Genomic DNA, 18,826 nt, shown 5'->3' on the forward strand with positions numbered 1-18,826 from the left:
CACACTGTCCAAGAACCCTAATAGCTCAGGGTTTGAATCTCGCAGACACACTAATTACCTTAAAACGTTTCCACAGATTTTGCAAATAAAGGTCAACCTCAATCTTCGGTGGTGACCACACACCCAGGAATGAGTCGATGCGTATATACTGTTCCACTCTTCACTTGGTGCGCAGTTTGCCGAGGTTGGGGGACATAGTCCATGAAAAATTGCAGCTTTGTCTCTTGTTACAACATCGTGGGCTCCTCTTCCCCCAGACTCGTCATGGGTTGTTTCTCACTCCAGTCACACGTCGGATATGTTTTATTTATAACAATTTGTATTGTCATAAATACAAATCATTATAAATAAAAAAAAACTGAAATACAATGAAAGTATAATGTTCCTTTACACTCCAAAATACATACACCCTTGGCTGTAGCGGTGATAAGTGAGCAGAACACTTTCTTCCTTGGCTATCCATGCTTGGAACGACAAGCTACGGGTCGTTCATGTACGGAAGATCGTCATACCTCCATCAGCAACAAAAAATAAATCATTGCTATTTAATACAATACTAGTTGGTTATACACTGGCCATCATTAAAAAAATGATAGAAAATATAGCATTTTGCATGAAATAATAGATTAACCACACCTATAATGTAATTGTAGGAGACTTAAACAAACCCAACATAAATTGGGATGTTTCACTGGGAGATTAGGCACCATAAAAACTTTAATTAGTAATTTCCCCGTTGCAGGTTAACTAATTAACTTATTAACTGGCTGGAAAGGGGATTTATTTTTCGTGTAAGTCGGTAAGTTACAACATTCGTGCGATGAGGGTAAACAATAACTTTATAGTAAGCAACACATTACGTTGTTTACTTTCAACAGGATTTCAATATTCAGATGACGCAGGGATAGTACCTTACCTTGGAGTTACCTTGGGAGTCTTTCCGGGCTTAGTGTCCCCGCGGTCCGGTCGTCGACCAGACCTCCTCGTTGCTGGACTGGTCAACCAGGCTGTTTGACGCGGCTGCTCGCAGCTTGACGGACGAATCACAGCCTGGTTGATCAGGTACGTGTTAAGCTTTTGTCGGGACTAAAATCTAGACACATGATTGCCTCCCTAGAGTCTACACTCAAGACAATTAAGACGCCATATTGTATCACATTCTGATGACACTTGAGGGAATGCAGTGAGAGCTTAAAATATTGAAACTAGGTAAAAAGAGACATGGCGCTGCCCCACCCCCACTTGGGGTGCCACGGCGCTGCCCCATCCCCCCATTTGTGGTGCCACGGCGCTGCCCCACCCCCCCATTTGTGGTGCCTAGGCGCTGCCCCACCCCCCCATTTGTGGTGCCACGGCGCTGCCCCACCCCCCCATTTGTGGTGCCACGGCGCTGCCCCACCCCCCCATTTGTGGTGCCACGGCGCTGCCCCACCCCCCCATTTGTGGTGCCACGGCGCTGCCCCACCCCCCCATTTGTGGTGCCACGGCGCTGCCCCACCCCCCCATTTGTGGTGCCACGGCGCTGCCCCACCCCCACTTGGGGTGCCACGGCGCTGCCTCCCGCCCCATTTGTGGTGCCACGGCGCACCCCCCCCCCCCATTTGTGGTGCCACGGCGCTGCCCTTCCCCCCCCCCCCCCACCCACAATCCCCTAAACAATCTCTGCTCGTTTCTTCCATTAACCTCATTGAAGAAACCTGCAGCCATATCACTGTGCTTAAAAGGAATTGAGATCTACATCCGTACATAATTCCAATGATCCATTTACAGGAACGAGCCGTTCTTGAGAAGACGCTTGTGACAGACGACTTCGCCTATGTTTGGTCAGCGAACGAAACGCCTGCAGTGAACTTCTGAAAGTGTACAAGGAAGCCAAATTAAATAAAGAAGCGAGGACAGACGAGTGGAGGAAGCCAGTCTGCTGGAAATTGAAGTGTGAGGTCCAGTGGCATAGTTGTAGCGTCCTCTGTGCAATGCCTTTGTCCCAGGGAAGCACTGTGGTGTTGGTGATGGCGGCAGTGCTGTGTGGAGCGGGTGTAGCGGGCCTCGTACACGTCACACAGCCGCCCGGAGGAGGTTCGCACACTGCACTCCGGCACCACTATCTCCAAGACCAGGGGGCCAAGATCCTCGTGCTGCATCCTATATACGCCGGAAGCCACGAGCTGACGCTACGGAGGTTCGGGGAGGAGCTGGTCAAGCGGGGTCACCAGGTCACGCAGGTCAGGTGGAGGTCGAGCAAGACACGGGAGGTTAACTCCACCGTGGAGGTCATCACCTTGAGCCCTGATAACCGTGACCTCAGGTGAGTTCTTTCCTTCCGGTAATGTAATTACACCTGCTTATACAAGTCTTAATGTTGTTTTTAAACGTTACAAAGAAGCCAAAAGTTCTTTGACTCTTCTACCTGATCAACCAGGCTGTGACGCATACGTCGGGCTGCGAGCAGCCGTGTTCAACAGCCTGGTTGATCAGTCCAGCAACCGGGAGGCCTGGTCGACGACCGGGCCGCGGGGACGCTAAACCGCGGAAGCACCTCAAGGTTCTATATCCGTGCCACCTCTTGGAAGGCTTAATTTTCATCAATTAATCAGTTTTTTGTCGTATTTGATGCCATGGTTGGAGGTGACTTCCACTTCTTTCGGTGCATTTTTCCTGTTGACAACCCGTCCAGGCCACTAATATTTCCCTTGGATTCTTTAACTCGTATGCTTGGCTGCCGCTGATATACTCTTGTTTAAGGGCGCTGTCGTAGTTGTTGCTGGGAGGGATGTAAGCGGTGTTGTGAATCGGGTATATAATATCGCAGATAAGAGGTAAGGTTACGGTCTATTCATTCCCGTGCCACCTCTTGGGTGGCTTAATCTTTATCAATCAATCAAGAGGCAAGGCAATTATCAGGGGAAAGCGCCAAGCCATTACGACTGTACAACACTTGGAAGGGATCAGGACAAGGAATTTGGGTGGGACTGGGGTATTTTAGTATGTTGCCCAACTACTTGGACGTTCGGGAATTGAACACCGTCCTGCACTAAGCGAGACCGTCGCTCTACCGTCCTTCCCAAGTGGTTGGAGAACAGACTCGTCACCGAAGGCAGCAGTCTTCACCAGACTTGGGGAGAAGAGTGACGTGTACTCCGTCGCTTACTATATAGAAATTCATCTGTGCTTTAATGATATAAAGACAGGTAGAGAGAGAGCAATTATCACAGCTGTTAAATGCGGGGTTTTGGAGCGCATGACGGCGTGTTGGTGCGTGCTGTAAACATATATAATTTTCAGACAATGTTCTTACCCACTTCGCCCCTCCCCCCCCCCTCCAACACCCACCCACCTTAAAAATCCTGCCTAAATCCCGTAGCCTCTCCGAGGCACAAACCAGGCTTTTACACAACCCCCCCCCCCCCACCCCTGCACCCGAGCTATGTCAATAGGCCGTTCTCCCTCTTCGCCCTTACATCATCACACACAGGCTTATTGACATAGCTCGGGTGCAAGGGGGGGGGGTGTAAAATCCTGCCTAAATCTGATGCACAGAACGCCCCCCCCCCCCATCCCCCACCGACCCCTCTCCAGCGGCAGAACACGCGCTTCATAAACTGGTCATCGTCTAAGAACGTCCCACCTTGTGGGTGTCGGCAGCCTTGTATTACCTGAATAATGAGCATTCTCATCCCCCTCTCTAAGGACTAGAAGATTACTTATAGCAAATGTGTTCTAGTAGCTCATCGTGATGTGGTGAGCGAGGCGTGAGAGGCCAGGGAACAACTCAAGAGGCCTGTGCAAGCGATGAGTCACAATAACGTGGCTAAAGTATGTTGACCAGACCACACACTAGAAGGTGAAGGGACGATGACGTTTCAGTCCGTCCTGGACCATTCTCAAGTCGATTATGACTTGAGAATGGTCCAGGACGGACCGAAATGTCGTCGTCCCTTCACCTTCTAGTGTGTGGTCTGGTCATCATACTTTAGCCACGTTATTGTGACTCATCACTGCTTATATACTGTAGCGTCAAGAGTTGGCTGTGATACAACAATCTCCACATGTGGCAGGGTGGCTCGTCACAGGTGCCCACGTGATCTGTAATCTGCACGGGGCAGACTTTGGATGCATTATGAGGATATCATCGTTGTTTTGTTATAGATTCAGCTACTCGAAACAAGTTCCAAGTAGCACAGGCTATGGTGAGCCCGTAACTTACTTGGCACAGGAGCGGTACCATCTGGTGTGTCCCGGATATCATCATGAACATGAAATAAGTCATTGTAAAGCTCCAAGTGCATCGTGCGGGCAAGTCTGGAGGGTCTAATGACTGAACATTCTATAATAAGGTGAGAGAGATCATGACCGTTCTTGTTCACAGTTTATACTTAGTGCTCAGGATTGCGAGATTCGGCATCCTATAGTTTCTATACTATAGTTACTCGGTCCACGGTAACTTCCAGAGTCTAAAACCGGTTAAACTTCTTGGGGTCTAATACGACCAACAGTTCCACTGTCCGTCAGCGGCTCGTAAAACGTCATCGATGACGTCAATGTTCGTTGATTGATTGTTACCGCCGGAGGTGGCTAGTTTATTGTGCACCCCATACTCATCCTGTGAGCGGTAGCGCAAAAAGCGTTACAGAGGGCACAAAAGGTCTTTATCAGACCTCATCTTAGATTATTACATAAACAATTCCATCTGTCCTTCACACCTTATTACAATGTCAGCTAGTTAGAGATTGTTCTATTTCGAGAGCTATATATTAAGTGTCATTATACATTAATGGTAGGTCTTATCGCTAATACATAATTGCTCGTTCGTGTTATCATTCGTCCTGTGGTGTAAATGATCTGAGAGTCCTGTTTATGCACTGGGTTTTGGCTCTCCCTTTCTCCCTCACGTGCAACCAGTCCCCCTTTCTCCCTCAGGTGGTGTGGGGAGGTGTTGACCGCCCGCTCTCCACTGCCACCCACAGGACGGGTGTCGGGGTGCATAATAAAGGCGCCCAACTAAGCAAGTCCGCTCTTGTGCTGGTGGACGTGGCCACTGTGGGTAGTGACGACTGTCCGGGTTTGATATTTGTGGTGTTATTAGGTAGTGGGATGATAATGACACTCTAGTTGTTAAAGTACCGGAAATTGTTGAGAAACAAAGGGCGAAGTTGGTTTAGTGGGATTTGATTAGTAGTTGCAGGACTGGAGATGCATAGTGCCACAAGTACTAACGGTACTTGTGAGGGTAATACTTACAAAAATACTTTGACATCGTGCATGTTCATTCGTACAAATTTCTTAGGGGAACAATTTTTTTTTTTTTTTTTTTTTTTTTTTTTTTTTTTTTTTTTTATATATACAAGAGTTGTTACATTCTTGTACAGCCACTAGTACGCTTAGCGTTTCGGGCAAGTCCTTAATCCTATGGTCCCTGGAATACGATCCCCTGCCGCGAAGAATCGTTTTTTCATCCAAGTACACATTTTACTGTTGAGTTAAACAGAGGCTACAGTTAAGGATTTGCGCCAAGTAAATCCTCCCCGGCCAGGATACGAACCCATGACATAGCGCTCGCGGAACGCCAGGCGAGTGTTTTACCACTACACCACGGAGACTGGTTAGGGAATTAAGGGAATCGTCGGAAGATGACAGGAAATGCTTTGTTTCACATCTCCTTATTTACATATAATAAGATTGTGTGAAGAGTTGATCAATGTGATGCAGGGAACTGTTGGGGGGTTCCAGTGGGCGGATGTTGACTTGGCTCTAGTAGGGGTAGTGTGGCGCCTCTAGTATGTTAAATCAGTTTCATTAAGCCATACACGTTCTCTTTCACTCTCGCTCCCTCTCCCCCACCCCACCCCTCTTTAGCTTCCCTTTCACTCGCATTGGCCCCCCCCCCACGTCGGGCCTCTTCTACCCCCTCTAAAAAAGGGTTAATAATGACTAACATATAATTCAAAAAATTAACTTTCTGAAGTGGTTCCCAAAGGAAGCAGCGCTGACATCACACTACGGGCTATTCATGCCCATGCCACCACTTGGCAAGGTAAATCTTGACTCATTCACCCAGGTGACACGAGAGGGGCCGACAGGTGTGCACACACACACATTGTTATGAACATATTATTTTAACAAATATCAGACATCAGAAAATAGTGAGACTTCTTTCTGTTGACGAATTCGTTTCTAAAATTAGATGGAACATAAATTAGATTACCGCTCCCCCCCCCCCCCCTCGCAAAAAAAAAAAATAATAAGTTCACGCCTCAGTTTATATATTTAGTTACATATGTAAGAGGCTCGTTTCTGATTTTTGTTATTGCTTTGAGGTTTTGAGAATGGATCTATTTTTCATGTAGCTGCATTGATTTGTTGTTTTGTGGACGTCCTATGATCATGTTATAAAGTACTTGTGCTGAGTGTTATCAAGCGGTCAAAAGTTTGTTGTTGCTGTATTTCTTGCCGATTAAACATTGGGAGTAGCACAAGCAAGTTTTTATACTGTAGTTAGGACCAGAGAAAGTTTTGGAACCATGCGACCAGGAACACGCCTTTAGAATAACTGTTGCAAGTTACGTATGGAAGTAACAATGATAATACAGTAACAAGAGTCTGGTGATACAACGCCGTAACACGCACCAATGTAACATTTTGAAGGCGAGTCACAAAGTAGACATTGTCTACTCACTCGGGTGGCGAATATCTACTGTCATAAATTATGTATCTACTGTACTGCAGGCAGTTACCGTTTGTGTTGAGTACTTCGTGGCATGTGACGTTCGTATTGTGGTCGGGTTATAACATGAGGGCGACCCTACTTCGTACCCTACTTCGTGGCATGTGACGTTCGTATTGTGGTCGGGTTATAACATGAGGGCGACCCTACTTCGTACCCTCGCTATCCTACTTCGTAAGCTCGCTATCCTAGTCTATTGACTCCAGGGACGCGGGGGCCAGGAGCTGATGCTTGACCCAACAGGTATGTCAAGGCAAGTGATTTCAACGAAAAGTGACGTCGGAAAGCAATCGTGAGAAGAATCTAGCAAGTCTTGTTAGATTTTTCTAACAAATCTAACCATTTGCTAGATTTTTCTAACGAATAATGTAATATTAAACCAGTGGCTGAATGGGTGAGGTGGTAGAGCACATCACTTGTGCCAGGTTAATACGACGGGCTCACCATAGCCCGTGGTGCTTGGAACTTTTTGTTCAGAGTAGCCGAATCTAAAAACATGGGAATGCTGTTTAATTAATGTAGTGAACAACTACACGCTGTAAAGCTCTCTCTCTCTCCCTAACACACGCTGTATACGCACACCGACGGGTTCACTTATGCACCGCGTTCTCAACTAGTTTAGAAATGGTTTCTAAACGCCTCCAAAAACGGAGAACGCCTATCCTGCCCTGCGCGGTCACATTCCCAGGTAACATCATAGCTCACTTAGCCGTGTGGTGACCTACTGCCTCGTCCTCCCTCTCCGGGCGAGGCAGCGGCTTCCTCTCCAACACCCGCCTGCCCTCTGTAGCCCTCGTCACGTGATGCGTCCTGGTGACTGGGAGAACCCCCTACTGTACCGTAGCTATTTAAGCTACGAACTGCCTTAACCTTGTCATTATAATCATTATTATTGAGAATTAGTAGGAGCCAGAGCCACGAGGACGATTCGAACTCGTCCCAGAGCGTAGTTCTTACTAATGTTCTCAGATACGTAGTTAATGTGATTTCTGTATGCAGTAATTATTATTATTTATTAATATTATTATTAATTTATTATTATTATTATTATTATTATTATTTATTATAATAATAATAATAATAATAATAATTAGTTATTACAACTACTGCTGTAAGTATTTCAATAAAATTAATCTTGACTGTTGACAGGTACCCATACATGCAGCCTGATGGGACCTTCCACCCTCCCACCACCATGCTGTGGGAGAGACCACGACACGTATGGCAGGTCAGTGGTGGCAGAGATGTGAGGGGGGGAGTGTGTCATACGCCTCGTACCCATGCTGTGAGAGTTATAGCCCCACTCCTGTGTCAGGTAAGTCCACGACGGGATCACCATATCCCGTGCTACTTGCAACTTTTTGTTCTAAGTAGCTGAATCTAAAACAAGAATCTACAATCACCCCCCCCCCCCATGCTGTGGGGAAAAGCGGCAGCCACATTATGGGTTCGGGTTCTGGACCACAATGATCTTTTAAGGAAAGCACAAGTTCTTCACAAATTTACATTTGTGGTGAATTAACATTTAGATTTGGGTGCGTGCAAAGCTATCCAGTGAGTGGTGGAGGGGAGGTCACGTGCCTGCTCGGCCTGCACCAGGTAAACTGGGTGCTCGGCCTGCTCCAGGTAAACTGGGTGCTCGGCCTGCACATCATCGGTGCAGCAGTTTGTGTGGCATACTTACAAATATGTAAATATCTTCAACTTTTTAGACTGTTGCTTATTAGTTTTAATTTTCTACCTTCCATCAGTGATGTGCGGTGTGCGAGTAGTGTTGTTACTAGCTGCTCTCTCGCAGCAGATTGTACATTTGATGTATTAGGAGTTAAGCTGCATATTGGGATTCATTTAGGAAAAGTTGACTTTAATTGAAAAAAGGAAAAACACAGATAGGCAGGGTAGGGAGAGACTGATATAGATACCGAACTACAGATCCCTACCACTGAAACCATTCCCTGCAAGTTACTAGACACAGACAGTTCTGAAGTAGAATACCTAGAAGAGCATAATTTTGTCTCAAAATACCAACACGGTTTTAGCAAAGGAAAATTTTGCTTGACAAAATAATAGCCTTCAACTCGCAACCTAGGGGTCCCAGGTTAGATTTCCGCGGCAGGACAAAAGACAGTTGGGCAAGTTTCTTCTCACTGTTCATCTAGGTATCATTGGCACTTGATCACCACCACCACCACCTCCGTCGCCAACAGATCCCTACGGACGTGTTTGGGCTGATCGACGCTCATTGTCTCACGCTGCTGGGTGACCGGGACCTGGCCAGGAGGCTCCGAGCGGCCAACTTCACCCTGGCGGTGGTAGACATCATCGGTAACGAGTGCTCCTTGGCTCTAGCTCACGCCCTCCGGCTGCCAGTGGTCGGATTCTGGGGATTCTCCTTCCAGGGAGGCGAGGTAAGACGGTCCATACAGTTTACTGCCGTTCTCTTCCATGACTTCCTCAAGAATTAAATCCCCAAGCGTTTAATAGATCAATTTTTGTTTTGTTTACCTTACAGCAAAGCTAATTAACTTTTTTTTTTAAACATTCTTGGGGTCCTCGGCATCTATTGGAGCTACATTAGGCCCATGAGGGGTTAGGCTGTGACACTGAGAGCTGAGGGGAGACATACACAAACAATGACATGTGCCTAAGATTGCATTTGATTTTGGTGCTGGTATATTTCTTTTTCTGCTACTGTGATTGGCTAAAAGATGACTGTAATTGGTTAGGTTCTGATGTAATCATGATTTCACCACTAAATAGTTCCCAATTAACGCTTCATTCGGTGACGTTACCAAATAGTTATAAATAAGCTTTTATAACAACATAAATACCGGCTGGTTTGCTAGTCACATTTAGTGGTGATGCAAATTAACTTCCAGAATTTGTTAAAAACATTAAACGAAACTACAAAATGTCTATTGACCCATGCGAGATTGCTCCTAATGAGACTGACGCCCGACTAGCAAATGTGAAAATCAGAGAATTGCTCTTGATCCGTCCTGGACGGATCAAGTATTGTGATGCAGCTCTAATAATTCTCACCCAGTCTCGTATGTGTCTAGCCTTAGCGTGATACAATTCATCAAATCCACGTCCACGACACCAAACCCGGTGTCCCGGTCTCAGGTCTCCGGTCCCGGTCTCCGGTCCCGGTCTCCGGGTTTGGTGTCACTGTGTCTTCTTTTACCAACTTCGAGGTTAACTCCGGAACTGGAGCCCCCTGGGGGCAGTTCGTTGTTGCCTTCAACCTCGTTCTGACAGTTCCTGCGACGGCGCTGGAACCAATCGTATTGACGTTTGCCTTTCCATTGGAGACTTTCGGCACCATGGAGATGGGAAGGGGGGGGGGACCTGCTGCTTGGGTGACAGCTTCTCCTCCATATCAACCTACCCTGGCTTTGCGCCCTGGAGAGGCCACTCCAGACCGACAATCAGAGCGCAACTCCGTAGTCTCCTATGACTGATGGATGCCTACTACTATGCTACCTTGTAATTGGTTCATAAAACAGCAGCCCTACTTTCAAGCTGGCAGTCCCTGGTCTGCTGTGAAACGATCTGTGATTAAGGAACACTTTCAGCGATTGGTTGGTCATGTGTAATTGCCATGTAAGCTCAGGTTCAATCATCTTATTAGTCTCGTAATCATTATATCCAAATCTTTCATGATTGTTCATAATAAGACCATGAGCCATGCCAGCTATAATGCCAGGTTTTAACCTGTACTTGATTACGCTCTAAAATTTTGGTTTCTTAATTACACAAACTATGAAGGACTACAGATTAGAACGACTTTACAAACACCTATACCAGGAAAAATACCTTAAGAAGAAAGACATGGAAATTTGTTTTCTGTGAAAGTGGAGATTACATGGAGACCTAATTGAAACACTAAAATATTGAAGGAATTAGATAATTTCAAAGTGTAACTATTTAAGGATAGAGTACATGACATCACAATAAATAACTGTAAAGAACTTTGGGAAAGTGGTAGAAATGACTTTCTTGGTAAAGTTTTAGAACGTGAAGAAAAATTAGCCTTTAGGTTTGCTGTCCTGGTTTCCTCTGAGTAAGAGTAGATAAGTCGGTCCTCTCTACACTCTACACTCTCTACACTCACCAGCGGAGTCCCACAAGGCTCTGTACTTGGACCCATTCTGTTTCTAATATATATATGTAAATGATCTTCCAGAGGGCATAGACTCATTCCTCTCAATGTTTGCTGATGATGCTAAAATTATGAGAAGAATAAAGCCAGATGAAGACAGAGACTACAAGATGACCTGGCCAAACTGGTCTTGAAAATGGCTGCTAAAGTTTAACTCAGCAAAGTGTAAAGTAATGAAGTTAGGCGAAGGGAGCAGAAGGCTGAACACAAGGTACCATCTGGGAGGCAAAATCCTGCAAGAGTCAAATAGAAAGATCTGCGGGTCGATATCACACCGAACCTGTCCCCAGAGGCCCACATCAAAAGGATATCATCAGCGGCATATGCTAGACTGGCCAACATAAGAACTGCCTTTAGAAACTTATGTAAGGAATCGTTCAGGACCTTGTATACCACTGTGTAATATGTCGGGCCAATCCTGGAATATGCAGCTCCTGCCTGGAGTCCTTATCTAGTTAAAAATAAGACAAAGTTAGAGAAGTCTCTAACGCTTGTCTTAGAGGTATGCCACCAGACTGGTCCCGGAACTGAGAGGTATGAGCTGCGAGGAAAAGCTGAAGGAGCTGAAGCTCATATCTCTGGAAAACAGAAGAGAAAGGGGAGACATGATAACCACCTACAAAATCCTCAGGAGAATTGACAGGGTGGACAAAGACACTCTTCAACACGAATAAGGGGACACAGGTGGAAACCGAGTACCCAAATGAGCCACAGACACATTAGAAAGATTTTTTCAGTGTCGGAGTAGTTAATAAATGGAATGCACTAGGAAGTGATGTGGTGGAGGCTGACTCCATACACAGTTTCAAATGTAGATATGATAGAGCCCAGTAGGCTCAGGAATCTGTACACCAGTTGATTGACAGTTGAGAGGCGGGACCAAAGAGCCAAAGCTCAACCCCCGCAAGCACAAATAGGCGAGTACACATACACATTTTTAACAATTGCCTGTAGCTCTTATTGCTCGCTTTGTCATCATAGCACAATTATAAATGGGCCGTACCTTCAGGGTGGCTGCTGTAATTAAATGTGTTGCGGCTTCAGTCCAGGGCTGCCGGGGTGTTCCAGTCGCCAGCACTGGTTCCCAACTTCCTGAGCGAGGTTGGGGCGTCCATGACGTTCCTGGAGAGAGTTTGGAACACTTTGGTGATGCTGGCAGAGACCGCCGTCATCACCTACCACTTCAGTGTCATCGATGCTCACATTAAGGTAATTGCGCCCGTCCTTCCGTCATCTTGCTCCTCTCCATCTCTCTCCTCTTCCCAATCCCCCATCTCCCTTCATAAAAAATTATGATCTAATGCGAATGAATTTCCCACGGAAAATAGCCCTAAAGATCGGCGTGAGAGGCCCGGAGCCTGTGGAGGGCCTCGGGAACCAGTCACCCATCATAAAGTTCCTGACTGGACTGTATCATCAGAGCCACCAGTCGCCGCGAGAGCATCAGGATAGCGCGCACTCCCCCATACGGACACTTATTATTCGGCGTACGCTGGCGATGGGCCTCCCTCAGCGTGCAGGAATGTCTCGCTCCCTCGCTTCTCTGCGTGTCGGTACAATTTCACCATTGATTCTCAGGGAAATGTGAAGACGCTTCCCATAATTTATTTTATTAAAATTCTTCCTCGAATGCATGTATATGACGTATTCTTCGACCGTAACTCAGGAACGCACTCATGAGCATTCCTCCCTTGACGCTCGGAGGTGTCGCAAACAAGTATACGAAGGGCAGGAGTTAAGCCTAGCGTAAAAACTTCGAATTTCTTGAACAGCAGCAGACAATAGAAAGTCTAACTGCGCTGTCATTAGCTGACACCTGATAGGTAGGTAGGTAGGTAGGTAGGTAGGTAAGGGCCTGTCAGTACACGACCGGAGTCTGTCTACGTAGACCATGCATAAAGAAATTATGAATTGGACGCCTATCAACTTTCGTCATAAAACAAATTTATCAACTCTTCGTGCCTGTGTGTTTTTCTCAAAACTTTGGTTCGGTAGACACGTTCACGGATCAATCATACAGTTACTCGCCCAATATACATAATTAGATGACTGGGCAAGATCGTCGTGGTGTTACAGAAACTGCTCTTCTGTAACACTACTCCGGGAATACTGTTATCTTCATCTGTTAGTCAGGGAAGGGTGAACACTTAGACCTGAGTTAGAATCAGATTCCTCTCTCCTCACAATTACTGTGGCCCGCAGCCATCCCTGCCATCTCGGAAACGCCACTCGGATCCCATCTCAGCCGAAGAAACTGTAAACAAGCAGACTTTCCGAAGCTCTGGAATCAGATCTTCAGCTTCTATAAATAGATGCCACAATTTTCAGACAATCTTGAGGAAATGGACGACGCCATAATTGTACAAAGTGGTTTGTAGTACAGACGCCACCGTCCCTACCGTTGTTAGCCCCCCCCCCACCTCCCGTTCCCCACCGTCCCGTTCACCCCCCCCCTCCGGTTCCCCACCATCCCGTTCACCCCTCCCCCCCCCCTCCGGTTCCCCACCATCCCGTTCACCCCTCCCCCCCCCCCCTCCGGTTCCCCACCATCCCGTTCACCCCCCCCACCCCCCTCCCGTTCCCCACCACCAATGGAACCTACAACCGGGGACAAGACTTGCACAAGCCATTTGGAAAGTCTATATGCCACAGATCCTACAGAACTAATAATAGGTCTTGCAGGATTATTGGGTTTGTTTTAATAAGACCAATAATAAGTTTGTTTTAATAAGGTCTTATTAAAACACACACAACCCAATAATTCCTGCAAGACCTATTATTAGTTCTGTAGGATCTGTGGCATACAGACTTTCCAAATGGCTTGTCCAAGTCTTGTCCCCGGTTGTAGGTTCCATTTCCAACTCGCATAACAAACAACTTTGACTTGGTTAACAAGTTGTCTAGTTTGAAATTAAATTATGATTTTAAACTTGGTTTTGATGTGACGGCAATGTTCACTAGGGTTCTTGTTGATGACCTGTTGCCATTCTTACGGGATCTACTCCCTAAGTATAATTTAACTTTACCTACTAACACCATTGTTGAACTGATAAGATTGTGCATTAAAGATAATTATTTCAGCTTTAATGATTCATTTTATAAGCAAACATTTGGCATGGCGATGGTTAATCCCCTCCCCTGTTTTGAGCAATTTATACATGGAATGTTTTGAAACAAATATCCTACCCAGGATTTTGCCCTCGAATTTGTTTTGGTATAGGTACGTTGATGACATTTTATGCCTGTGGCCGGTTAACCATGACCAAACTGATTTTCTCCTCCAACTTAATTCACTGGTTCCATCAGTTAAGTTCACAATTGAGAATGAAATAAATGGTGTTCTGCCTTTTTTTAGACATCATGATTCATAGAATTGGAAGGAGTTTAAATTCAGTGTGTATAGGAAACCTACAAATGTGTACTCGTATGTTCATTTTTACTCAAATCATCATGTTCAGGTCAAGCGAGCAGTTTTTTCTGGTATGTTTCTCAGTCCCTAGGGTTTGCAGTACGGAAATTTTGATGAGGTAGCGAATATATTTGAAATAAGGCAAAAGTTAAAATGCTCAAAATTGGTATTAGATCTTGCATTTAGTCAAGCAGAAAGGACGTTCTACAAACAGGCTCCCAAGTCTAAACCAGAACTGAAAAACACGTTGGTATTACCATATTTTGATGGTCTAGTACATCTTGCCCCACCCCTGAAAAACCTTATTAATCTAGTGTTCAAAAATGATAATACAGTCAAAGTCCATTTTAATTGAGAACTCGCCCTCGTCTGTAGCAGGTTGTGTGTACTCCATCCCTTGTAGTGAGTGCATGTGTTTACATCGGCCAGACGGGTAAATCTTTCCTCGCGTTTAAAACAGCATTCATATGCTATTCGTACAGCCCAGCACTCAGTGCATTGTATTTACATTCCAGTTTATGCGATCATTCTATTGACTTCACAGGGGCAAAATGTATTGTTAAAAGTAAGGTCTTCGTTGAACGAAATGTGATAGTCTGCTCTGATCAAACATTGTAACAGCCTTAATGTGAGCCCTGGCATGTACAAGTTGGATCCCCATATAAGCCTCAATATAGAACGTCAGTACTATATTGCATCCATTTAACCTGTGTGGCACTTTTATATATCTTCTAGTTCTGCATATTATTAGGAGCTGTATGGGCCAATAGTCCTTCTGCAGTTTCCTTCTTTCTTATATTTCCTTTCCTTACACCTTGTTGGTCAGGTGATCTGCCTTGGCGAGTATAAAAGGTCTGATCAACGATGTTTTCACCACCACTTATGGGCTATTCATGACCAAGCCACCTTTTGGGTGGCTTAATCTTCTCTCTCTCTCTCTCTCTCTCTCGATGTTTCCACGGGCTCACCATAGCCCGTGCTGCTTGGAGCTTTTTGTTCCGGGTAGCGAATCTTAAACAACAACAACAACAACAATGTTTCCAACACGGGAGACATCTCCCGTCATGCAGGGTGCAGTCGCACCTCCACAGATCTCCAGTATCATCTATTGATACTGATAATGGCTCAAAAGGGCCACCACTTACGGGCTATTCATGCCCGTGCCACCTTTTGGGTGGCTTAATCTTCATCAATCAATCATGTTTCCAATTCGCCATCTGCAACATGGTATCTTCAGGCAACCAAATTAGAAAGGTTAAATATCCCAAAAGGAATCCACAGGGAAATAGCAGTTAGGCTATATAGACTACGTCTAGGTTACAGATGCAACTGGAAGATTGGTGAACCCCGACAGAGAGAGTGCATCTTCTGCCAAACTGTCACAGAAAAGCCATTACTTCACTATCTTCTGGAATGTGAAGTAACCAACGACCTTAGAGCTTTAAGAGTCGCCGAATCTTGCAGTGGCCACCCTGAAGCATTCAACACAGCCACTCTCCTGGTCAACAAAGGTGTCCAGCAGCTGGACACCCTCATAAAGACTGTGAAGCAGTATCCTTCCCCGCGATAACAGCTTGACGATTAAATGCAACCTCAGAATACTGAAAAGAATTACAGAACCAAAAATTGTACCACTTACGGGCTATTCATGCCCGTGCCACCTCTTGGGTGGCTTAATCTTTATCAATCATCATGTTTTCATCTTCATTCTACTTTGCTCTGATGAAGGCGAATTAGTCGAAAACGCGTTAAGCATTCTCTATTTTTCAAATGTGGTTTTTCCACATACCCCTCTATTAATTTTTATCCATAGCGAACCAATTAGTTACTCATTAGGAAACGGGTATGCTTAAAGAATTAATAAATAACGTCAGCTTCTACTGTTTAGAAAAAAAACGGTAACACGCGTTAGAGCGCAGAGGCTTCAGCCTCTTCGTTCAGCCTATAAACTCTCTAAACTTCAATTTTTCTGTGTGTATTGAAGTAAGGCGAAGTGGTAGAACAGCTTGACAGAGCCCGAATGTATGGGGGGAACTGTGTAAAACCCTGTTATGTTTCTCAGAGAAACTGTGGGATCCGCGTGAGAACAGTAGCAATCCCGGTTGCAATTCTTTTGTCCTTGTCGTGGCTCAGTTCATTAAGGCGTGCCTGGGATCATCTTGGACTAAGTTCGAACCCTCATCATGGCCCTTGGGGATTTATTCATTTGATATATCACGCTATTGTGATTTGTTGTTGTTGTTCCGAGTAGCTGAATCTATAACAAGTTCCAAGTGGCATGGGCTATGGTGAGCCCGTAGTAGACTTACCTGGCACAGGAGCGGTGCTGTGTCTGATCGTGTATTGTGATTTCTGTGTAAACCCATTTATAGTTCTTATAAATGGGTTCCATGAAGTTGCACCCCTAACCCGGGAAGAGGTGGAAACACTCGGTGCCACCCAGCCCCCCTCCCCAAGAGGAAGGGGTGGGGGTGGGGGGGTGATACATTGGTAGATACATGGAACTTGAGCTATCATCTTACTCAACAAAGACCTACGATGCTTTAGATCACAGTAACTCACAACGTGAGGACTCGTACCGATCACAAAATTGGTTTTCAGAACAGAAGAAAAATATCGCAGATTATAAAATTTGAACTATACCCAAATTCCTAACCATATTTAAGAACACTATGGTGCAGTAACTAGTAAGTGATGTGACAATCTCCCGCCAACTTGCAAAATATGTTCGCTTCGGCAGCTTCTCGTAAAGTGCCACAACCAACCACTATTTCCAATCTCAATTTATATAAAAAGTAGCAAGTACCTAGTGCCGTAATTACTTGTCTCTGTAGAGACCAGCATCGATTATCATAGTACTAAACTACTTGCTAGAGCACTGGTTCCCAAACTGGGGACCATGGAGTCCCCTCCCCCCCCATTTTTTTCCAAAATGTAGGGAGCCACAAGTTGAGGCAGTGTACAGGTTATGATACCAGAGGGGGCCTGTACCTTGTGTAGGGGGCCGTTAATAAGGACGCTATATGGGAAAAATGGGGTTAGTGATCATAGTTTGGGTACAGTGTGTTAATACGATTGGATAAAGACGGACGAGGAGGATAGGACCAAACATTGCAAATTATATTCGCCACGCTCTAGATAACAAATAATATAGATCTCTGTGAATTAATAATTTACTACTTAAAATGCGAGTATTTTGCACCAAATATCCTAAACGGTTCCGGTGTTGGACCCAAGCCTTAAATTTTATTATAATAATACTACAATATATAATTAGAGCTCACCATTCATATCGCAATGAAACGACAGCCATCTCATGGTTGACTGTTACTGACGATTTTAACACTGGCAGCGTTTGGCGCCGCGAAGTCCCAGGAGCCAGGACCTGCTCCGGGAGATTGAGGTGATACTCGTACACTCCCACTGGATCATAGACTACCCCAAGCTGATGCCGCCACACGTCCAGTACATTGGCTGTATCCAGTGCGGGCCCCCAGCTCCACTACCTCCCTACATCGATCGATGGGTACGTCACTGCTCATTGAGTTTAACTGCTCTCACATACTATGTTAAATCATTAATTCATGGTCAATCATGTGTGTGTGTGTGTTTTGACGCAGATGAGCGAGGCCAGCACAGGAGTGGTGGTGTTCTCTCTGGGCTTCACAGGGTACGAGGCCACCTCCGTCCCTACACGTGTCATGGATGCCTTCCTCGCTGCATTCTCCCGCCTGCAGCAGAGGGTCCTTCTCAGGTTCAACCCTGCCTTGCTGCCGTATGTACCAGACAACATCATGGTCGTCGACTGGCTCCCACAGCATGACGTCCTCGGTAATTGATAAGCAGAAATAATTCTTCGATAGTTTTTGTATAGTAGAGTAGACCAATAGGCTTCCTCTTTATACTCGTTCAAACCACGTTCACTTTTACTCTTAGACATAACACTCTTATGACTTGGTAACAAGGTTGAATTGACTGTTCAGGACACCCCAACACTGTGCTGTTCGTGACACACTGTGGCCAGAACGGCATCAACGAGGCGGTGTACCACGGCGTGCCCATCGTTGGCTTCCCGATCTTCGCTGACCAGGGGGACAACGCTCGCAGGGTGGTGGACCACGGCCTGGGGCTCGTCATAGACAAGGCTGCCATCACCGAGGAGCTCGCTTACACCACCATCACCGCCGTCCTCAACAACTCCAGGTGAGCCAGCAGCCTCTCGTCCACAAATAATTTTACCTATAGTTATCATGGATGGAAGTACTATATAAAATTATAGCTAAGATTGCATGTATTTGGCCTAGGATTGATTATTTAGACTTGGTTATGGTAGTTTATGGTTATTCTAACCTTATATTGTGCCTTCTAAGAGTTCGAATAGTACAATATGAATTTTAGTATAATTCATATTTTCATTTTTCATTCGTAACTACATGTTCTCTAAGTCTTTGAAGGATGAGACGCAGTTGTCGATATTTATACACATGTTTTGTCAAGCATATATTTATAATATATGTTAAATATGTTTTGA

The 18,826-nt window shown here is 45.5% G+C and overlaps 1 protein-coding gene across 11 annotated transcripts in view; it reads left to right on the plus strand.

Annotated features, from left to right (window-relative positions):
* LOC123764035 (UDP-glucuronosyltransferase 1A8) overlaps positions 1 to 18,826 on the plus strand; it is a 44,068-nt gene that overhangs the window by 23,319 nt on the left and 1,923 nt on the right. For 7 of the 11 annotated variants that reach the window (XM_045751502.2, XM_069329922.1, XM_045751499.2 and 4 more), the window contains exons 2-8: positions 1,771 to 2,305; positions 7,871 to 7,949; positions 8,929 to 9,129; positions 11,931 to 12,095; positions 17,648 to 17,821; positions 17,916 to 18,126; positions 18,279 to 18,498. In XM_045751502.2, coding sequence (XP_045607458.1) covers positions 1,974 to 2,305; positions 7,871 to 7,949; positions 8,929 to 9,129; positions 11,931 to 12,095; positions 17,648 to 17,821; positions 17,916 to 18,126; positions 18,279 to 18,498 — 1,382 coding nt within the window. In that variant the 5' untranslated portion in view covers positions 1,771 to 1,973. Of the gene's footprint in view, positions 1 to 922; positions 1,063 to 1,770; positions 2,306 to 7,870; positions 7,950 to 8,928; positions 9,130 to 11,930; positions 12,096 to 17,647; positions 17,822 to 17,915; positions 18,127 to 18,278; positions 18,499 to 18,826 lie in introns of those variants that run through there. The other 4 variants (XM_069329926.1, XM_069329925.1, XM_069329921.1 and 1 more) reach the window with 3 other exon arrangements.

This window comes from Procambarus clarkii, chromosome 23, assembly GCF_040958095.1.
Source record: "Procambarus clarkii isolate CNS0578487 chromosome 23, FALCON_Pclarkii_2.0, whole genome shotgun sequence".
NCBI classification, from domain to species: domain Eukaryota; kingdom Metazoa; phylum Arthropoda; class Malacostraca; order Decapoda; family Cambaridae; genus Procambarus; species Procambarus clarkii.